The sequence below is a fragment of the Pestalotiopsis fici genome, assembly GCF_000516985.1.
Source record: "Pestalotiopsis fici W106-1 unplaced genomic scaffold PFICI_Scf_8, whole genome shotgun sequence".
Taxonomy (NCBI): domain Eukaryota; kingdom Fungi; phylum Ascomycota; class Sordariomycetes; order Amphisphaeriales; family Sporocadaceae; genus Pestalotiopsis; species Pestalotiopsis fici.
The window spans coordinates 776659-798598 of NW_006917098.1; the positions used below are offsets into that span (position 1 = coordinate 776659).

Below are 21940 nucleotides of genomic sequence, written 5' to 3' on the forward strand. Positions count from 1 at the left end.
GAAGCTGAAGAGGCGAGGCTGAATCCAAATCCTAAAGAAAGCCAGAACCCCTAACCTTGGGTACAGCGTAAATCAGCCTGGGGAAACTCCCCCCCACTGAGGGGGAGGGATGGATGGGAACGGAGCTTGTGTGATAAGATCACCGATGATTGGGTCACGTGGCCAAGAAGCAGAAAATCACATACGAAAAGTACATCAAGGTATGACAGTCAATTCGGTCACAATCATTCTGTCAACAAAAAAAACAAAGAAATAGGAGAAAAGAAAGTCTATAGAAATATGATAATCTTTGTATTATCATTTGTACAAGTGATGCTGCGGCACTCTAGATACCTTGTCAATCAATTAAAATCACAACAGCTCTAGGAAAATGGATTAAAGAAAATGTGGTAAAAGATGATGAATGAATGAATGACATGTTTGGTGGCTGGTGCCTTGCGCTTCCCCCTCCTCTGGAATTGGAATCATAATTCTGCTGCGTCCATTCAACCCCCTTTTCAAGTTTTGTTCTACGATTTCGGGGGGCTTTCTCGTATTCGGCGCTAGCAGTCAAAGAGCCAATTGTGGCGCCAACAAACGACTGGGAAGAGTCACAAAGGGCCAAAGGACCTCCAGGTGTGGCGTCACCACTCTGCACCTCCCAAGCTAAGCTCCAAATCGATGCTCTTTCCCCCCCAAGGCAAAAAGACCTTGGGCTTTCGGGCACGGACAACAACCACCTGAACTTGGCCTTTGCGGGGCAAATGCAGCGGTAAAAGTTTTTCAACGTCAAGCCATCCGACGACCGCGACAGCGACCTCAAATCGCATCTCCGACGACGACAAGAACGCGCATTTTTCATCAAAAAAATTCAATTTCCTTGTATTTTAATGTTTGAATAATCGTTTCCACGTTTTTTTAGCCACAAAATCCGTCGTCTAGGCCATCGAAAGGGCTACCCCTCGCCCGGGCGCGCCTACCCTCCTCTTCCCCATCATGTCGCTGCAACGAAAGGTCCGCATAAAGAAGCTGAACTCAAAGACGGCTCTTCCAGTCCTCATCGAGGGCCAAATCAACCCAGATGAATATGAATCTCTAACTACCGATATTTCATCTACTGCCGGCGTCGACCAAGGAGAGAGCAATGTAAGCAGCACAATGTCTCCACCCCCGTCCCTCCCGGATGACTAAGCACACCTGGCTTGGTATCTCTCGGATATAATCGGGTATAAACGAGAAAGACACCAGCCAAGAAACATCATGACATTCATTCATCAGATACCGTACCACTACCTTTAAACAGCATCTTACTTACCATTTTCAAAATTAGGAAGTTCATTTGCAAGCTGCCATCAAGGGCACTGGAACCACAAAGGAGGACAATGAGATTCCAGTGCCCCCGCCTCAGGAGAGCGAAGAGGTCAACTATGATGACATATATCCTCGCGTCTACCCAGAACCCCGGAATTATATCAAATTCTCGGAGACTGTGGAGGAGACGCTAGGTTGTCTTTATGACATGACGACAGAGGATGACGAATATTTGAAAACTTACAACGCAAAAAAGTCGCCAAAGGAGCAACTATCAGAAGATGACTTTGAGCGCATCATGGAGCTCTTTGAGCAAACGGCTGCGGGGGAAGCCCCTTTCGCAGCCGTAGACAACACCGTCGTTCCGTATGAGACCATGGTCATGCACATGCTACATACGCCTGTTCACAAGCTTCAGACTCATGCCAAGGTGGTATACGAGCACTGGAAAGGGTTGCGCCAGGACAAGGGCAAACTGCATCCCTCTCTCAAGTTTGAAACTCATTCCGAACAGGACGACTTGGATCCCTACGTCTGTTTCCGAAGACGCGAAGTCCGCCAGACAAGGAAAACCAGACAGCGGGATGTCCAGGTTGCAGACAAGCTCAAGAAATTGCGCAGGGAGCTCGAGGATGCTCGGCTACTCGTAATGATGTCTCAACATCGTGAGGCTTTGAAACAAGAGCTCTTGTCTTTGGATAAAAAGTTGTTTGAGCATCGTGCCATTTTTAAGGAGAAGAAGAACCGGCTCGGCATTCCCAAAAACGAGGACGAGGATCTACTCATCAATTCAAAGCCAACGACAGCACAGAAGCGCAAGGCCCAAGAGGTCCAACCGCCCGTCCGTGCTGCACAGAACACACAGTCACGCCTCGTGGTTCGCGTGGACGGCAGGCCCACCGAGCAGGATTTGCCCTTGCTGTCTGAAAAGATTGAGGAGAAATGGGCTGAACTGCGTCGTGACGTTGAGCACAAGGCGACGACACACAATATGTGGAATCGTGACTATATCGATCTCACAGACAAGCCACTGCCTCCTGTCAAAAGAGAGCAAGAGCAGAGCTTTAGGCCAGCGAAGCCAACGTTTCTTCCCACTCCGCCGTCTAGTGAGTCGGATCAAATGGAGTTGGATGTTGAGGAATGTGAGACCTCTTTCACGGGAGCACTGTCCTCGCAACTTGAGCAGTTTGGTATCGGTCATCCATCACCACTGTTTGATGAACAACCCACTTTTAGCTTTCGCCGTCGTCAAGGAAGGGGTGGTCGGCTCTGGGTTGACCGTCGAAGGATCGATCGTCGGGATCCAGCCACGCGCCTGGCTAGTCCTCCAAGTGATATGGATGTCGATGAAGCCCGTCAGTTCGACCGTGCAAAGTATGACCAGGACAGCGATAGTGAAGACGATCAGGTCTACCACATCGACCCATATGATCAACGGGCGCTTAAATTTCGCGCGCTGATACCGCCGCCTGTTCCCACAGCACCTCGAGGATACTATCGGCAATTGCCCGAAGGCGCCAATGGCGCACCGAATCGTCCGACTCCATCTCAGCCGTCTTCGGCAGCTCCAACGCAGACACAAACGCCGCAAGCACAAGCACAAGTGCAGGCGCAGCCCCAAGTCCAAGCTCAAGCTCAGTCACAACCACAATCCGCGGCATCTTAGGGCGATTTCCGGAACGGGTGGGATAAGCATGACCCTGAAATCCTGGCGATGGAGGCTAGAGATCAACTTTTTGAGCCGAGATGATTTCTTGGAACGCTCTCTCCGTACCCAATCTCTTCCTTCATCATTACCCCCTTCTCCACTATTCTTAATAATCCGAGCTTCTGGTGGAGCTCTCGGCGTCACCGCCCGGATAGGGTGACTATACACCAAGTACTGTATCGGTACAGTATCGCATAAGCGAAAGGTGATCTTGGTTGAGAGCAGATTTGGCAGCCGAAAGCGAGCGCTCTTCATGCAGAAGGCGCTGATTTGTTGTATGATATATATTTTGCTTTTTTTTCTCGGGTGATGACTGCATAGCGAGGAGTTGGGATTGAGGCAGTTGAAAGCGTTGCAATTGTGACGCCGATGAGGCATTGGTAGATCAATGTAATTTGTAACTACCATGACATTTGTATCGATGCGACGAATGATGCGAGTTCGAATTGTTTCGTGATTGCCGAAATTCTGTAGGTTGGGATCGTCTTTGGTGTGCCGGATGGAATGCGTGTGACAAGAGCCGGCATGGGTCGATCGCCTTGTTTCAGGGATGCCTCCTGCGTCAGTATTGTAGCTTGGAAATTCTCTCGGTCTTTGAGTCGGAGATTGAGAAACGTCTTGTCCAGCTGTTGAGGATCATCCTTCGTGTGCAAAAACTGATTATTTGATCGTGAGCACTCGGGAGTCTTTGTCAGACTGCTTGTCGCTTGCAGTTTTGCACACCCAGTGGAAGGAGTGCACCTGCGGAGAGGGTATAAGCCCGAGCTCCAGCTATGCAAGAGAATAATGCCGCGAACCCGAGAAAGATTCCTGTGATGGAATACTTTTAAGTGTACCAGGCTTCAGGGATGCTTTCTCGTCGTTGACAGCTTTAAAGGCCCAAGGTTGACCGCTTTCTCGGTGGTAAACTCTGGGTGTTTAGGTTGTTCGGGGATAAGCAAGCCCATTCTGTGTCGCAATTTGACTTTAGGCCTCTCCTTTTTTCTTGCTTGGGGGTCCAGAGAAAAGGGTATATAGCTCAAGCCCGCCCATGAGCATTGGGAAATCGCAATTTCAAGTGAAGGCTTGACCACAGGACTGACAATCCGGAGGCATGGTGGCTTTGTTGGTCGTCGGTCGGTCGGGCGGGCGGAGAGGTGCGAAGAGCGGAGGGAGGGTAGCAAGCTGGGCATCCGAAGTTGGCTACCTTATGTAAGATCCATGGCAGTCTGACTATTGCCCGCCCGCAAAGGTGCGAGGGAAGAAATTGCGAGCGAACTTGACTGATGATCTGATAGAAAACGACTGCTTTGTAGTGAGAAATTTAGTAAAGGACTAAAGAATGAGGAGGATAGATAGAGCAAGCAGGAGAAGAGGAGAAGGAGAGGAGAGACAAGAGTTGTGCGGGAGAGTGTGTGCATGTGTACAGTAAAGCGGAGCTCGGGGGGATGGATGGATTGTCATTCACATACGGCACGGTACCTGCACTGCTTGTGACCATTTTTGGTAGCAACCCGGGAACCGAGCGCCCGTTTCTTTTTGGTGGGCGGTCCCCTCGATGGGCCGCCCGGGAATTGGGACAAGAAAAACCCACGACGACAAAAGTGAGAGGTGTATGAAAAGGGAAGGTCGACAAGACGCACTCGACAGTGACTCGAGGCAAAGAAGAAGAATAGAGAGGAAAATAGTGAGAAAAGTTTGGCGTGGGAAAAAATGTGAAGGGAAAAAAAAAAGATCTTCTCTCGGCGGATATTCTTGTCCCAAGGTCGGTCTCCATTGTGGTCAGTGGTCGGCTTCTTTCTGCTCACTGCTGCGTATTAATGTGCTAAGAAATGGGCATCTTTCATCTCTCGTGTGAGTGGATAGGCAAGCGGCGGGGTTCCACTTTGAGAGGTTCGACAGTGAGGAAACAAACGCCTACAAGAGACCCACTCCATGTTTTTCCAAGGGTCCTCAAGGCCGGGAGTGTGTCTCTTGGGCGCATTTTTGTGCATGTCTGCGATAAGATACCAGAAGCGTAGGTACTTTTTGCTCACAGCTTCGCGTGCATTTTGCGCCAGACAGACAGCTAAAGCAACTTGAAAGACAAGTCTCGTTATCCGTGCACGCTATCGATAAGCATAGCTTCAACAAGGCCAAACGGCTTTGCGACCCCGCGATGACTTCAGAAAAGTCGGGTTTGCAGTTGGAACATTTTGTGTTAGGAGAGAAGTTCATGCGCGCCTTGACATTTCAACAGATTATACCACGGTGATCACAAACTGGAACATGATCTAGGATCTTGACAGGAAAGCAACATCCTTTTCTCTGTCGGGTCACCAAGCAATATACCAGCTTAGGTCGCGCAACATACCCAATCCACCTCGAGAGCGGGGCACTATCCAGACTTCAAGTCATCCGACACTCCTCCCGGGCTACAATCGTGACCAACACTACTACCGAGCCCATTGAACGATCGACCGAACCTCGATGTGAAAAGACTGTTACTCAAGAAATATCGATCATTTGACTTGCGAAGCCTCTAATTTCAAGTCCGCCCATTTGGGGGACTCCAGGGTCGAATCCCATACATACACAGAAATAGATACAGTCATGTCGAAACGAACAACACATCCAACCTCTGGGCCGCTGTACGCGCTAGGCCTAGAGGGCAGCGCCAACAAGCTCGGCATTGGCGTCCTCTCCCACGACCCGACCGCCAGCACCACGACCATCCTCTCCAACGTGCGCCACACGTTTGTCTCGCCACCGGGCACGGGATTCCTGCCCAAGGACACGGCGCTCCACCACCGACGACACTTTGCGCCCGTGGCCCTGGCGGCCCTGCGCGACGCCGGCATCCGGCCGGACCAGCTCTCGTGCATCTGCTTCACCCAGGGGCCCGGCATGGGGGCGCCGCTGACCTCGGTGGCCGTGGGCGCGCGCGCCCTGTCGCTGCTCTGGGACAAGCCCCTCGTCGGCGTCAACCACTGCGTCGGCCACATTGAGATGGGCCGCGTCATCACGGGCGCCTCCAACCCCGTCGTCCTGTACGTCAGCGGCGGCAACACCCAGGTCATTGCCTATGCCTCCCAGCGGTACCGCATCTTTGGCGAGACCCTCGACATTGCCGTCGGCAACTGCATCGACCGCTTTGCCCGCACCCTGCGCATCCCCAATGATCCCTTCCCCGGGTACAATGTCGAGCAGCTGGCCAAGAAGGCGTCGGAAAACGGCCGCACCCCCGTCTTGCTCGATCTGCCCTATGCCGTCAAGGGTATGGACTGCAGCTTCAGCGGCATCCTGGCCGCCGCCGACATCATGGCCGCGCAAATGTTTGCCCAGGACAAGGTCCTCGCCGAGGGCGGGAGCCTCAAGGACGGCGAGGTACGCATCACGCCTGCTGACCTCTGCTTCACGTTGCAGGAAAACGTTTTTGCCATGCTCGTCGAAATCACGGAGCGGGCCATGGCGCACGTTGGATCGCGGCAGGTCCTCGTCGTTGGTGGTGTCGGCTGCAATGAGAGGCTCCAGGAAATGATGGGTCAGATGGCTGCTGATAGAGGTGGCAGTGTTTATGCAACAGACGAGAGATTCTGTATTGACAATGGAATTATGATCGCCTTGGCTGGTCTGCTGGCCTGGGAGACGGGATATGAAACAAAGCTAGAAGATAGCATGTGTACACAAAGATTTAGGACGGACGAGGTACACATAGCATGGAGAGAGGATTAGAGAGATGGAAAGGATTTAAAGAAAAGAAATCATGAAGTAATGTCAATACCCCATTATACCAATAGCAGCGTATCGTGGTTACCAAACACCCTCATACGCTTGGTGCATTGTTACAAGGGGATGATCGACACGTGTATTTGTTCGAGTTGTTCTTTGTATTTATAATCAGTTGTTCCAGCAGGCGACTACAGTGCCTAGAGACCGATGATCACGGTTCATATATGTACAGAGGTAAATTACCCGATGGTACCTACTATACAAAACATAGAGGTCCATGGTCTCTGATCATAAGATTATTGATCTGAAGAAATCGATGCAAACATGTGTATTCCTATGGATCATCCTTGTCTGCCATCTTGGCCCTTGGACCGGCTATCAACTGTCGTCTGACGTTGGCTTATAGACAATTGTTGTCACATACTGGTTGTAGGAAATTAGAACACTTGTACAAACCTATAATTATTGCAAAGAAGACTCACTTTATTTCTGTATCTCGTGGTCGCTGATACAGCTAGCACGTTGTTCTTAATGCTACTTGTAGCAAGATGGTTCAATATGGTATGGTTCGGCATATTCAGGACGCTATTGTCGTCCTTGATGAGAGCATTGGCGTTCATGATGGGCTTGCTCAAGAAGCCTGGAAGCGCTGGCGGAGTTGGCAGCTTGTCCAGAGCACCCACGGACAATTGATAAGCCCTCGAATCTTCTGGTTGATCAAAATCGGCCAGATACTGGGGGATCACTCCACTGAACCTCTCGGGCGGCGGGACGGCCTTTGTCTGAGGCTGTTTTGCTGTAGCCTCTAGATCTGTACCCGAGGGTTGCCTCGAGGGCAAGGCTTGGGCCTCGGTTGCCGACTTGGGTGGTGTTGCGCCCAATGTGAGATTGCGCGCTGGGGTTTCTTCTCCGCTCACTTCGATATAGTTCACCAGGTTATTGCCAAAATCGACAGTTGTTGGCAAGTGCATCGAGGTCTCCATGCGGCCGTCCACCAGAAATTTGATGTGATGTGTTCCAGGATATACAGGTATGACTGCTTCAAGAACACCTTCTCGACCTTTGCTATACATGGGGGAAATTTGATTAGCTTTGATCAATATGTTTTTCAGTGTACCCATATTTGAGGAGATCGGCGACGAGCCATTGAGATCAGGCCGCAAGGTTCCACTCTGACATCTCCTCCAGTTCATGTGCGTACACGTCACATATGCAGAACGATCACTTACGCAGGGTGTAGTCTTTGCTTTCGACTCCATTGAAATGGCGTGCCTGTAACATAGACCTTCTGGCCGCCTTGTAACCATTCGACTCTTGTCTGCACTGTTCTCGTCTTGTCTACTCTTAGTTCTTCATCATCATCGTCATCAGTGCCTTGGCTTAGACCTGACGATTTTCTAGTGAGATCGGCGCCGGTTGACTCCAATTCCCGATCTAAATTGCTTTCAAGCGTTTCGATGGAGGGCCCTATATCTGCGGGCGCAATTACTGGCGACCCGGGCGTGTGAATCTCTTCCTCGATAGGCAGGGGCAGCCTGGGCGGCCGCGGTAAGTTGTACGACATGTCTGTGACACTTGCAGAAGCGGGATTGTTGGTCAGCAAGGGATCGTCTCCAAACTGCGAAGGTGACCTTATGGACGACTCGGCTGTATTGTGTTGAGAGCTGTGGGTCGTAGGTACATCCACCGGCTTGCTTGGCTCAGCATCTTGGTCGTCCGTATATTTCGATCTCGGAACAGATGACCGAGAGCTTGGTGAATTTGATGAAGCGCCTAGTATCGACAACGGTCTTGTAGTGCCAGTAGCTCTCGGGCCGATGGTTGAGCCTTGGGCCGAGACAACACTTGCTTCGGCAGAGGATGCGGATGAGCGATGCTGGTGGTTTTGAGCAGCAGAGATCAGATTCTTGGGTTCCTGCTTCTTGGACGCTCGTGGAGAGTCGTGGCCAGAGGGACGGTCCACTCGCTCGGCATGCTCGACGTGGGAACGCTGAGTGGGGGTGGCCGGCTTCGAAGTCGAAGGGCTGTTACCCATTTTGACCTCGACGGGACAAGAGGCACGAGAATGGGAACCCTTGGACCTCTCTGGCGGAGGCAAAAGCGACTAGGAGCCCGTTCGAGAGGTGCGACGCGCGGGGGGGCTGGTCGAATGACGAGGATGGTGGTAGTTTGGGATGAGCAGCTGAGCTTACCCAGCCAAGGCTGGCTCTGGGGAGGTACGCACAGCGCGCAGCGCGCAGCTTTGAGGAGCTGGGGGGGTTTTGCTGGGGGGTACGAGGGAGGACTGGCTGCTGAAGACAAGGTACTGTGCGCGCAACAGCTGCAGCAGTAAACTAGACGATTCCCGGTCGACCAGTAGGTCAATTACCGACGATACGACAGATTGGGAATACGTAGGTAGCTGTCTGTTGGTGGGGGGTTGCGAACACAAAAAGGCTGAGGTAAGAGCTCGGCAACACAAATAGCACAAGGGCGCGCCAGGGAACGGACAGGGTCGCGCGATCAGCTACTGCCTTGGGGTAAAAATCCGTTCTATGTCTCGGATGGCCGCGAGGGAATGGCTCTGAAGGCCGGTGGTTGGATAGACTCGAGAATGGCGGCGGAGGCTCAAGGTTTTGCTGCAGCACATGTGGTATGCTACGATGCTTGGGGGTCTACGTTGGAGAAAGGGTCATGAGACCTTTTCCAAGGTTGAATGTCGCTGCAGGGCCCAATGCTGGATGGGCTGCGGTGAGCAATTGCGGCAGAAGCTCTCGAATTGGAGAGAAGGGCGGATTTATTATTTGAGGGGGGGTTTTCGCTCGGTACGTTCAGAGTTCAGGCCGTTTTTAGTGACCTTTTGCTTCGCGGATCGTGGGGGGAAAGCGTATTCCTCTTAGTGCGGATTCGATTCCGTAATGACTGTCTAGATGTTGGGTGTGTGCGTGTGTGTATGCACAGAGTTTGACAAGATAGACTCGCCAGCCGAGGCAACTCTCCTTCTTGTCTAGTCCTGGCCGATGGAACGAGGTTATCCGTAGATCGTTCCTAAGTGAAGTGTATGGAAAGGATAGAGGAGAGGGAGGGGAGAGGGTAGGTAACAAACTGCAGCAGCCAGTCGGTTGAGTTGCAGCTTGATCAAGGTCCATGTCCTTCCCTCTCTCTTTCCCCGCCAAATCCCAAAGCCCCTCCAGATTCCATCTCTTAAACGAGATCCACTTGCTTGAGCTGTGCAGCATCCACTGAAGCTCGAGCCCCAGCAAAGCCTAGAGCGAGCAGCCAGCCCAATTGGACCCCTGCTTGAAATTCAATTGGAACTTGACTGCTTCCGTGTTTTTTTGCACAGCTGCATTAATGAAAGCCTGCAGGTTGGGAGTGACCATTGTAGTTGCAATACTATAGAGACGCGATAATCTTTCAGAGATCATTCCTCTCTTTATTATTGCTATAGAAATATGTCCCTGAGCGGTGTTTTAGGCAATCAATTGTCTTTCGTCTCCTCCTCCCGCACACGCACAGGGAGTCTGTTGAGCTTAAGACGGGTCGGGTAGCTTGCCAGGGGTATGTATGTATTTACAGTACCAAACGTAAACATATACCGGCCCCCCATATATTCTTCTTCAGTATGATTTGATCCGTAAACTTCAGGAACCCCCCATGCTCAACTTCACATGAGAGGAGATCAACATCAACTCATCACTCTTTTGACAAAAACAACACCTTAGGGCGCCGTCATGGCAACCATGGACTGGCAGACGCCACTGTCTGCGTCCCTCGGTCTGCTCTCGACCGCCGCCGTCCACCTGTTTGCAGCCCTGTACTGGGCCTTGGCGTGGATCTCCCTCAACGTCGTGGCCATCATACCCACATACCTCTACCGCGCCGTCGCCGTGATCGCGACACCCTTGACGTATCCGCTGTATTATCTCTGGAGGCTCGTCGCTTTTATCCTGTCCCCGTTTTGGGTCCTGTGCAGTGCATGCGTGGGAACCGTGTCCTGGGCTCTTGATTTGGCTGTCAGGTTCAAGGTGCGTCTTCTCCCTATTCTGAGGCTACGTCATTTATAGCACCGACTTATTCGACGTTTATAGTACCTTTACATCTTTGTATGTATTGCCCAATCAATTGAATAATTGTCCACATCTTGTTCGTGCATCAAGCATCGTCTAATTCGATGCCATCAAAAATAGTTTGCCACTGCGGCTCTTGTAGGAATCTTGACTGCCTGCCTATTACACGGCACCAGCAACTTGATCTTTTCTCTACTCAACATTGCGCCCTCGTCGTCATCGTCTTCTTACTCTCGGTCCTCTTCTTCTTATGAGAAGGCCCAGCTACGGCTCCAGGTCATGGATCCCTTGGAGGGCGGCGGCGACTACTACGATTCCGCGCCAAAAGAAGAGGAAGACGATGACGGTGATGCCTCGTCGTCATCGACTGACTTTGACAACTTGCTGTCCGAACCTGCTTCACGCCGCATCCGAGCTGATCATCCAGTGGTATGTCAAGATTTCCTCCTCTATTCTACTTGTTACTATCGAGAGTCGGTTCTAGCAGTGCATTGTTTTCCTGTTATTATGGAAATGACCGTCGATCTAACCCCTGGTGAACAGAATAACAAACTCCTCGAGCAAGCTTATCGGCAAGCCAGGAGCACGCGCTTGAGTCCCATTAAGCCAAGCAGAAGGTTCAGGGGGCTTCTGGCACAGACAATTCATGAAGAGAGTAGCGAGTCTGAATAGTTATGAGGAGAAGATTCCAGAGCAGAGGAAATGCGCAATGATCCGAGGGAAGTAACATATTATGCAATCGGTAGTGAAATCATTATCCCAACAAGCCGCCTACATTGATACCTGCTATAACATATCAACGGGTCCGCCCTGGAACGCGCATAACAATCTCATTAAACTTATTCTATTGACTTATTATAAAACCATGTCCACTATGGAAAAGTCAATGCTCGAGAGTTGTGAATTCCACCCAATCCCAATGTACTGGGCTCGCGTGACAATCGCATCATTTGCGTAGCAGGAAAGGGTATGGTACGTGTCGCAATACGCCGCCTTCGATCCCCAGTGTATAATACATGAAAAGAAGTAAGAACGGCCATTCAAGAATTCAGTCACCGCCCAATCGCTCCGGGCAAATTCTTCGCAAAAAAGATTTTCAATGACAGGTCCAGAGTGTGCAACTATTAGAAAACGAGGAATCAAGTCACAAGAACCACTGGTGCTCTGCTGGACCTTCACACACATCAATGCTGGTACCTCTCGAATACGGATGGTGTATGGATACGGAGGAGTTCCCAGAAAAATAAAGAACCTTGCACAACACGGAGAGCAAGTCTAAGTTCATGAGCGTTGATATTGTCCAGGGTTTTACCACGAAAGTCCATTAGTCCTTCGTGGAAGTTGCTGTGCTGGCGTCAAATTCATTCGGGGTGATGGACGCTGAGCATCGTTGCTACCGTCGGAATTTGCCGTGAGGGTATAATTGATATTTCACGCAAAGTGCCTCTACACTGAGATAGCGCAGACAGCTCAGAGACGTAGTACCTGTCGTGATCATCGACCAAGTCGATCAAGATGAGTATCTGAACATCATCCGAGGGATCGAGACTCTAGGAGTGCAATTAGCGACACCCTCGTTGCATACTGTGTATCGTGTGCGTGGACACAATAGAGATCTGTTAAAACGGGATAGAATTACAATTCTTGGTGATCACTGCCCGGCTCCAGCCTTGTCTGGCTGCGGCGGCGTTCAAAGAGATGATGTCCATGACCGTGTAAACAAGTCTGTCGATCTTGCGAGTGGAAAGTGTTGCCAAGAATTATTCGTGGCCAGAACCAGATCCCTATGCTATTGGTGGTACAGTCGCTGGCGCTGTCCTTGATGCTGGTTGCGCCCGCGCCGTGAGTCCGAGTTGAAGCTTGTGCCGTGCCCCCTATCCTATCGGCGGTACGACTCTCGCTCTCGGTCCCTGATCGGAGATCGACTTCTACTACGAGTCCGGCTTGCTCGACCTCGATCGTCATAGTCCCTCACGCGATCGGTGCGGTCCCTGTCATGTCGCCAGTCATCTCGATCATCGCGCCTGCGTCGATCATCACGGAGAGGGCGATCCTCTCTAGGCGGACGGTCTCGGCCATGACCGGCGTGGCCCGGATTGTAAGTAGGAATATAGGTATCCATGTTGCTACCACCACTTGCACCAGCAGGCCCGCCGCGATTCCTAGGTGGACGGTCCCGATCGCGGTACTCAGGAAAGTCATCATATCCGTTCTCTGGTGGCGGGGGCCGTGGAGGCAACCTAGTATCAGGGGGTGGATGATCACGTTCCCGGTTCCAAGCAGGTCTTCTATCATTATGGCCGCCGTTTCTTGAGCCATGGTGGTTCTGATGTCTTCCGTTCATACGCGCGTTGCCATATCCATCCCCACTGGCATAACCTTGCGGACCCTCGTAGGGACCTACACCGACAGTACCTCCACGTGGTGCTGGAGGCAGAGCAGCCTTTTGAGCTTGGAACTTTCTACGATCCAACTCGTGGCTGTCCTCGTAGAATGGAATGTCCTCTGGTTTAGCAGGATACGGTGCCGACTTGAAATAGGCGTGCTCAAGGGCATCCACAGCATTGATGCGTGCTCGCCAATCAAGCATCAAGAGCTCTTTCAGTAATGAAATGGCCTGTCCGCCATGGTCTCTGAATCGCGTAGACAGGTTTCCAGTTCGCGGTCGCGAATTCATGTTCTCACCACCCGGCAATGTTCTCCAGCCAGGCATGTTTTGATCGGTAGGTGTGCCGCAGAGATCAAAAATGATCTCCAATTGGTGCATATCGCTTTCGCCAGACAGGATGGGCTTACCAACCAACATCTCGCCAAAGACACAACTTTTGATGCATTAGCCGAGAGTCTATAGTCAAGTAGGAGGAAATACAAACCCAACACCCCACATATCAATCGCTGTCGTGTATCTTCTGAGGTTCATGAGCAGCTCGGGAGGTCGGTACCATCTCGTCACAACAAGTGCCGTGTATTCTCTCTTGCCCTCACCTCCGCCTCCACCTGGAACGGGAACCTGGCCGTCGTAATGTCTGGCGAGACCAAAGTCGGCGATTTGAAGTATGCCCTTGTTGCTGATAAGCAAGTTGGCAGCCTTCATATCTCGATGGAGGATGTGATTTTCATGAAGGTATTGCAATCCTTGTAGTAGCTGCTTGAGGTAGCACTTGATCTGAGGGACGGTGAATGTGACACTTGGATTTTCCAAAAGGCCAGACAAGTCGTGGTCCATGTAAGGCATAACCATGTACATGATGGGTCGTTTTCGCTTATCGGCTAGAGAAAGGAACTGGGTTTAGCTGACTGCTCTGGGATAGTTCGGAAAGAGCTGTCCACTCACTGCTCTTTGTGTGATGCTCGACAGCCATAGCATCGAGACGAAGGACATTTTTATGCGAGAGCAGTTTTAGCAACTTGATTTCTCGGAGAGCCGTTATAGGGAACTTGAGTCGAGGTTAGCAGCCCGGTGTCTTGTCTCGACAGGTCTCATGCGGCCATGACCCACCCCGTCTTTCTCATTGTGCATGATGATTTTCTTCAGGGCCACCAAGCTGCCACTGCTTTTCGATCGTGCCTTGTGGACTTCGCTGTTGGGTTCGTCACTTTAGTACGGTAGCAAGTCCATGGTGAAAGCGCACCTACCCAAAGGTACCTTCACCAAGCTTGTGGAGAAGTTCGTAGTCTGTGATCTTGGAGCAGCCGACGAAGCTATCCTTTGGTCGCTGGTGCTGTACGGCAAAAGATCGAGGCGATGGCGCGCCATTGCCGGCACCGTAGGCGGCCATGATCGTGATTGCTGATGTCGACTTTTGCCCTCGCTCTCCTTCCTTTGCAGTCGTGTTGCAAGCGTGCGGTGTGATGATGGTGGTTGGAGTTTAATGCGCTACCTTGATAGGGATGCTGGTCCAACGAGCTCTCAGGTAGTAAAGAAGCCGAGCGACAACATTAGGCATTAGCTGGCCAGGTAGGCAATGTGTACAAAATCACACTTGGAAAGAGAGAAAGAAAATGAAGCCCCGCCAAAGCCCGGAAAAATAAACACTTGGGAACCAAATCTTTGGTAGGCGGCGTCGCAAAAGATAAATGTTTAAGCTGCCCTCTGAGTCGCGACATTAGCTGCACGTCGATTCTGATTGATTGACGTAGAAAACCCGTCCGTGCTGCCCATGTCCGGCAAGCGCCACTAGCAGTGGAGAAGGAAGAAGCGAGCTGCAGCTCCTGCGCCACATCCTATCTAGACTCTCTCTCTGTTGGCCGCAACTGTGGCGCAAGCCTCAGCCCTCGGGAAGACGGAGTCAATCACCTCAAAAGGTGGCTGCCGGAGCTTCCAACGACATCACCAAGTGGAATTGGCGAATCAACTCACCCGCATAACACATCAACCACCTGCGAAAAGCCTCAATCGTACGAACGACACATTTCCTCATCCCTCATCTCGAAACGGTCAATCGCGATTCGATCGCTAACACGAAGCACAAGCAGGCAGCATACAGACAAAATGGCAGGCGGTCCCGGTATTCGACCTCACGTCGCTCCCATCTACAGAATCACCGCCACTGCTCTGGGCGCAAGCATGTGGTTCTTTGTAAGGATTTCCAAAAAGTGTCATCTGTGGTGGTGGCTTCGGAATTGCTAACATTGTTCTGCAGTTGATGTACCGCGCGAAGAAGGACGGTAACTAAACCTCGATATACCGCGATAACCAAAAGTAGCATCTTTACTCACGCAATTTACAGGCCCCGTCCTCCTCGGCTGGAAGCACCCTTGGGACCACTAGACGATTGATTGAACAAGCAGAGCGCATGTGGTTGTCAGATATGATAGACCTTGTACATGGACCACTTTTTGAGGAAATAGGCAGCATTCACCAGCGCAGAGCGGACCAAGAAAAAAGAGAGGTCGATTATCGATTGGATTGGGATTACAAGCCACCATCAGTCTACGCCATCTATGTACATAAGAGTCTACACGAGAGCAGGGGGGAATTATGGTCAAGGAAGTTTTTTGTTCACGCCTTTGGCTTCTCGAACAAGTAATGCGCGACGCCCCATGTGTCACCTCCTTCATATGCAAACAGCTCGGAGCAGGCCATGTAAAAGATTTGCCATCGGTTGTACCAGGTATTCGCATTTTCTGCGCCATATGTTTCGACCAGGTGCGGCCAAATCTGCTGCTTATTCTTGATCATGAGGGAAAGCCAATCCTGCACCCAAAAGAAGTCAGTTTCCGGTTCAAAAAGCATGCACCACTGAGGCGGAGAAAAGGAACATTACCTCGCAGGTCTTGGAGTAATTGTTTCCATTGACCCACCACTGCTTCTCAATCTTGAGATCTTTCTGAAAGTACAGCAGCAAGTCGGCAGAAGGCATGGTGCCACCCGTGAAGAAGTGCGTAGTCATCCAGCCCTCTTCATAATCGTACGGGCTATCCTTGTGCGCAAAGATGTGCACAAAGAGCTTGCCGCCGGGCTTTAGGACCTTGGCGACCTTGGCCATGAGAAGCTCATAGTTCTTCATGTGCTCAAACATCTGCGTAGGGGACGGGGGTCAGTCGACCGACTTTTCGTGCTTTCGGTGTTTGTAAAAGAAGAACAAGAAGAAGAAAAGAAAGATCCCAGATGGGACATACCTCGATGGACACGACGCGGTCAAAGCTCTCCTTTTCCTGCTCAAACTCGTAGACGGCCACATCGCCAGTAATGACTCTGAGGTTGGTCAGACCCTTTTCCTTTGCCTTTGCGTCAATGTACTCCTTTTGCGTCTTGGAGTTGGAGAAGGCCGTGACCTGCGACTTTGGCAGCATCTCGGCAAAGAAGAGACCTCCCGAGCCCCAACCGCACCCGAGGTCTAGAATGCTCATGCCATCTTTCAGGCCAGCCTTTTCGACTGATTGCAGATGATGAGAATTTAGTTTGTGTTTCTTGGCCCAATGTTTCTGTTATGCATGTAGTTTTGCGTTTACTCACTATACGTTTTCAGCATCTCGACTTCTGCCTGTCCCAGAGTTTCTGAACCCTTTGGGTAGAGGCATGAACTGTACTTCATCCTCGGACCCAGCATTCCGGCCAATACACCTGTGCCGACCTGTTGAGCGGTATTTGTTAGTTGCGCAAATTCCCAGCCAAGTCGACTTTGCCAACGATGAAGTGTAGATTTGACTCATCATATGACAATACACCCCCGGGAATTCAAAAACGCCCCAATCTTACCTCATAATGCTGCGTATTTGCCGTTGCCGTCTCAATGGCAATGGGCTGGGTGCGCAGACGCTCAATGTAGTCCATCTTGCGCTCATAGGCCGCCGCCAGCGACTCGGACTTGATCTCGGCGAGCCGCTGGGCCAGCTGCCGACGAATACCGATCCTAATGACGGCGTGCGGGAGATATCCGCCATCGAGAATCGCGTCTAAGGGAGGCGCATAATGGTCAGCTTATAAGTTTCCTATACAATAAAAAATAGCGGTGTGATGAAGGATTTCATAAGTGGCCTTGTGTTCATTCATGAAATATCATATAAACATGGACGCCAATCATCGCGATGGACTACCGCGCATTCTCGATGTTGTAGTGCGGGGATGTAGATGGAAGGAGATTATACCCATGCTCATGGTGTTGTAACTGTAGTTTAAATCAAAAGATTTGTAAGTGGTAAACCAAGTATAATCAATTAAACAAAAGGACAGAAAATTGGCAGAAAATATTTGTGTATAGCTTCAATAATTGAACAAGTGTTTACTCCTCTTGCTTCATCATACAAATTGCACAGCGAGAGAGTTCCGACCCAGCCATCTGTTTTGTTGACTGATTGCCCGACCCGGCCGTGCGGTGCGGTGCGGTTTCAATGGCTGAAACTGGGTAAGAGACCTGCGAGTTCCACAAAGTCTAAGCGTCATGCTGCTGACATTGGAGCTTGAACGAATCCCGGTCAATCCTAAGCTTGGTTAGGATCTCTGCCCCATTCTATTGTACACATGTGAGCTGTGCCGCCAGTAACTTGTTGTATCAGAATAAAGTAATTTAATCATTAGGACCAATCATGAATTGCAATATGAGTAGAACTTTGTCGTTCAAATATGGCCAAAGTCGTGGCTGACCAGCTACATATAGTGCTCGCTTCTTACAAAGTTATATACCGCCGTGTCTGTAACAACTCTATTTCCAGTCTACAGCGCCGCGGTGATCATCATGGTCATATTCTTTCTCATGCCTTGCCCTTGCCTTTTGGTTCGCGCCGCCTCTCCCAGATCTGGAGATACGATTCTCCAAGGTAGAGCAGCTCCTTTTCTGTATTTTCCACAAACAGATCCTGACATGTGACCCATTCATCTCGTCCCTTGTCCCTAAGTTGAACCTTCCATGTCTTCTTCTCTTCCGCTGTATCTGCCACGTCTTCCTTGGCTCGTACTGCTTCATGCACCACGTTTGCCACCAGATCGTACCAGATGGGCTCACCAGGAGGATGCTCGGCCGGGTTTGGTTCCACGTACGGCGATACGTCTAGATTCCGTGCGTCGAATGTAACAATGGTTGGGTTGCGCTCCGACACAAATTTGTTGGTGGAGAAACGCTTAATATGGAAAATCAAGTATGGTGGTAAAGGGTGCATCAGTCTGTAGCGTTTCCGCTGTGAGAGATGCTCCTGTCCCTTCATGCCATCGTATTTTGATAGAATCGTGGTCAGCGGTACTTGGGGGATGATGTTGCGTTCCAGCTCGTCTTGGAAGAGGGGCGCAGCGGGAAGATCCAAGGTCAGAAGGAGGAAGCGGTTGATGTCTGCCTTCACTTCCGCTGCCTCCTCAAACCGCAAACGATCTCCAACATCTGCCCTGGCTGTAATATCTTGTGACTCGACCTTGAGCTTTCCCTGAAAAATGCGTTGTACGATACTGCTTCCAGGTTTCGTCTTGCTTCCTCCCAATCCCAAGTGCAGGTTATTCAAGAACCACGATAGAAACTCGACGGGATCAGACTGTGTCGTCAGGGTGAAGCGTTTGTTTGACCGCAGCGAGATTTCCTGCAGAAGCTCGTGCGGCGAGACGTGATTCTTGAATGCCCGAGGATTCCATATTTTCCTAAACAAGATACTGCATCGCTTTGCCAGCTCCGACTTGGACGACATGTCTTCGAGCAGGAAGAAATTCCTCAGGGGAGCGACGTGCGACAGCGCCTGTACCACCACGTTGAGGTAGTCGTTCTCCTTGATATTGTTCATGCCCACAAAGCCCGGCGTGTACTCCTTCCCACCAAGTGTCCACGCGCGTCTGGGCTTGCGATCTAAATCCATGACTTCTTGTTTCGTGTAGCGTGGGTCCGACACGTACTTGATGTCGTCCAGCGACTTGCTCTTGACCTCGTATCCCTCGGGCAGCACGTAGACGCTCTGCGTTTGCATATTGATAAAGACATGGTGGCCCTCGTCCAGCGCGTGGAAGTAGGCGTGCGATTTGGGACCGCGGCCCTGGAAGTACTTGCCGCACACTAGGCAGGCGTAGACGTTGATGTTGGACAGACTGATGGAGCAGAGCTTCTCAAAGTCAAAGTCGAGCACGTTGCGGTCTATGGTGTCGAGGTAGAGATCGTCGTAGCCGGCAGTGGGGGCCGCTTGCCGTATCGGAGCCTTTTCTTGCACCTCATCCTCGAAATCGTCCTCGTCTTCACCTTGCCCGTCGCGTTGTGTTGGTGTTGCACCGTTGCCGTTCAGCCCGCCATTCAGCAGTTCTGCGGGTCCGTCATCGAACCTCGATTTCTTGGATGCGGGCGATCCAATGCTGCCAAGCGGCTCCTCTTCTAGAGCTTCTGATGCTAGCCGCTTAGACATTGTGGTTGTGTTGAACGATGCAGAGGTGTTGTCGCAAGGCAGAGAAGAGTGCCAAAACTCGAGCTTGAGCTAGCTAGGACTGGCTTGAAGCTCCCAAAGGGCAATGGATCTTTTTGCCCAGTGGACCCCACTGCAACACCACCTGCTGTAGCTTTATGGCCACTCCGTGAATGCATGTACGTGTAAATGTCGGATGAGGTCTTGCAATTTTCTTTTTAATTATAACTGCTGTGATATATATCATGAGTATCATGACACTCTTTTGAATTTGCTCGACTTGCTATGTTTTGAATGTCAACAGTGCTGAACTCAAACTAGATACCCGCCAGCCAAAACATACCTCAAGAGTACTATTCACAACAGAGGTCCACCTATAACGATGGACTAAGCACATGCTACGCACGTTGTAATTCTCATAAGTAATCATAATAAAACTTCTATGCATTCTAATCGGGTATCACTTTTTAAGTCATCATAAAAACTCCTTTCCAGTCCTTCATTTCGTAATCTGCCTCAACTTGGAGACTTTTCGTGCCGGCGTCGATTCACCAAATGGCGTTCTTGGTGTCACGCCTCCATTGCCGCCAATCTTCCCCCAGAGCCGCTGAGCTGCCGGAGTCAGTCCACCTCCCACCCGGGGGCTGCTCGGGAACTTGGGCACCGGAGTCTTGTCCACCTTGCCCGTCATGCCAACCTGCTGCGACGTTCTTTTCGACTGCGAGATCTTGTCCACCATCCGATGATGCAGTGCTTCCCTTCGACTCTGCTCGCTAATCTTGAATGGATTCGGTGAAGCATCTCCAGGACCAAGGTCGATCTTGGGTGGTGCGGGCCGTGGAGCCTCATACTCTGGCTCTTCGTCGTCCACAAAAGCATAGCCGTTGACACGAGGTGTTTCGCTGCCCACAATGCTCGAGCTCGCGATACTGCCCGTCCTCTTTCCTGCGATGGCATCTCGGACGGCCGACAGGGATGGAGACCCCGGCTCTGACTGGTCATCGCTGACCTTTGGGAGAGGCAGTCTAGTGTTTGCATAATTGACGGCCTTGGGCGCTGCTTTGGACTCGGATTCTGCTTTCTGGGCGACAGTCTCCAACGAGTCCTCTACACTATCGGGCGCAAACATGAGGGCGTTGTTCGGGGCTGACTTCCAGTAATCGGGTTGTGCAGGTCTTTGGTCGCGGTCTTTGATGGCGAGTCTATCCCTGTCCCAGCCGTCGTCGATTAAACCTCTTGTTTCTGACAATTTGGCTTCAATCTGCTTTTGCTTGAGCTGCATCTTGGATGGCAACTTGTTTCCAGCCCATAACCATGCATACTTCTCTGCTCGCTTGCTGTTCTGTTTGTCCAGGAGTTTGTAGAAGCTTTCATTGTCTTCGCTGGTGTATTTTGACTGAAATGCGCCCAGGCTCATGTTGGTATCAATCGGCGGCTTTTCGACTGGCCGCTCTGTGCTAGACTCGGCAGAGACCGATGCTGGCGTATCACCGACATAGCCTCTTGGTGTTTGGGCACCTGGGGCCAACGATGTTCCTCTTCTTGATGTATGCCTGCCTGGCGTCATCACCTGGTGCAGCCGCCTGCTGGCGCTGTCAATCCAGTCCTTGTCCTTTGATTCCAGTGCATCGAGATATTCTTGCTGAGTCTCGCTCTCGAGCAGCCCGGGGAAAAAGTCTCGAGCAATGATTTGCGACAGAGCATCCGTGTATGTATCTTCGTCGAGGACTTTTTTGGGCCGCTTGATCCGCTTCGTCGGTGGAGGAGGAGGCATAAGCTCCAGGTCGTCCCTCTTACGCACAAGCGCCGACGACGATGCGCTTTGCGAGGCCATGGTTGCAATGTTGGTTGTTTTGTGGATTAACTGCATGACAAGGCAACAGGACCAAGAGGAGGAACACTTGGGTTCGCCAGGCAGTGGATTGATTTAGGCAAGGTTGCTGATTGTAGCGGGGCAAGACGGGTCCTGCCGGGGTATTAGCGCCGGCGCTTGTGAGACTCTGCATACTGTAAGCGCTGGCGCTCGACTAGACGATCTACTGATACTATATTCAGTATATTTGGCGAGTTTTCGAGACATTGTTGGTACCAGGTTATGAGCAAGCACATATAACTTTTCTTGGTCAACTACTTTATTAGATTGAAGCCCCACGGAGAGCTTCTTTACTTGAATATATCTTGTTTGATAGCACCCAGCCTTACATGTCCTATCCAATGGCACTCAGCTCACACCTAGCACCCTTCGTCAACGCACAAGAAGACGCGGGAGTATATTGGTCGACGTTGCCCAGATCATGGTGACAACAACTCTGTGAATTTCTTAGAAACACGGTCTCTTTTAACATATACATGATCTCACGAACTCATATTGTTTTATTTTTTTTTTTTTTTTTTT

At 51.0% G+C, this 21940-nt stretch overlaps 8 protein-coding genes across 8 annotated transcripts; 3 read left to right on the forward strand and 5 right to left on the reverse strand.

Annotated features, from left to right (window-relative positions):
- Positions 1 to 975: 975 nt before the first annotated feature.
- PFICI_10938 (uncharacterized protein) lies at positions 976 to 2956 on the forward strand (the record flags this gene model as incomplete). Its single annotated transcript, XM_007839519.1, has 2 exons — positions 976 to 1125; positions 1310 to 2956. The coding sequence occupies 2 exons, from the start codon at positions 976 to 978 to the stop codon at positions 2954 to 2956; spliced, it is 1797 nt and encodes a 598-aa protein (XP_007837710.1).
- Positions 2957 to 5569: 2613 nt separating this feature from the next.
- Positions 5570 to 6691, forward strand: PFICI_10939 (putative tRNA threonylcarbamoyladenosine biosynthesis protein KAE1; the record flags this gene model as incomplete). The annotated part of the gene is made up of 1 exon (XM_007839520.1): positions 5570 to 6691. The coding sequence occupies one exon, from the start codon at positions 5570 to 5572 to the stop codon at positions 6689 to 6691; it is 1122 nt and encodes a 373-aa protein (XP_007837711.1).
- Positions 6692 to 7022: 331 nt separating this feature from the next.
- On the reverse strand, positions 7023 to 8723 carry PFICI_10940 (uncharacterized protein; the record flags this gene model as incomplete). The annotated part of the gene is made up of 3 exons (XM_007839521.1): positions 7023 to 7077; positions 7145 to 7753; positions 7918 to 8723. 3 exons carry the CDS (start codon positions 8721 to 8723, stop codon positions 7023 to 7025), a joined length of 1470 nt encoding a protein of 489 aa, XP_007837712.1.
- A 1678-nt stretch (positions 8724 to 10401) lies between these two features.
- Positions 10402 to 11409, forward strand: PFICI_10941 (uncharacterized protein; the record flags this gene model as incomplete). Its single annotated transcript, XM_007839522.1, has 4 exons — positions 10402 to 10695; positions 10759 to 10773; positions 10858 to 11166; positions 11281 to 11409. 4 exons carry the CDS (start codon positions 10402 to 10404, stop codon positions 11407 to 11409), a joined length of 747 nt encoding a protein of 248 aa, XP_007837713.1.
- A 1207-nt stretch (positions 11410 to 12616) lies between these two features.
- Positions 12617 to 14516, reverse strand: PFICI_10942 (Serine/threonine-protein kinase bur-1; the record flags this gene model as incomplete). The annotated part of the gene is made up of 5 exons (XM_007839523.1): positions 12617 to 13559; positions 13611 to 14007; positions 14072 to 14174; positions 14237 to 14318; positions 14374 to 14516. The coding sequence occupies 5 exons, from the start codon at positions 14514 to 14516 to the stop codon at positions 12617 to 12619; spliced, it is 1668 nt and encodes a 555-aa protein (XP_007837714.1).
- A 1223-nt stretch (positions 14517 to 15739) lies between these two features.
- On the reverse strand, positions 15740 to 17338 carry PFICI_10943 (uncharacterized protein; the record flags this gene model as incomplete). Its single annotated transcript, XM_007839524.1, has 6 exons — positions 15740 to 15934; positions 16005 to 16259; positions 16360 to 16616; positions 16697 to 16814; positions 16940 to 17136; positions 17329 to 17338. 6 exons carry the CDS (start codon positions 17336 to 17338, stop codon positions 15740 to 15742), a joined length of 1032 nt encoding a protein of 343 aa, XP_007837715.1.
- A 593-nt stretch (positions 17339 to 17931) lies between these two features.
- Positions 17932 to 19548, reverse strand: PFICI_10944 (uncharacterized protein; the record flags this gene model as incomplete). The annotated part of the gene is made up of 1 exon (XM_007839525.1): positions 17932 to 19548. One exon carries the CDS (start codon positions 19546 to 19548, stop codon positions 17932 to 17934), a length of 1617 nt encoding a protein of 538 aa, XP_007837716.1.
- A 496-nt stretch (positions 19549 to 20044) lies between these two features.
- On the reverse strand, positions 20045 to 21379 carry PFICI_10945 (uncharacterized protein; the record flags this gene model as incomplete). Its single annotated transcript, XM_007839526.1, has 1 exon — positions 20045 to 21379. The coding sequence occupies one exon, from the start codon at positions 21377 to 21379 to the stop codon at positions 20045 to 20047; it is 1335 nt and encodes a 444-aa protein (XP_007837717.1).
- Positions 21380 to 21940: the final 561 nt, after the last annotated feature.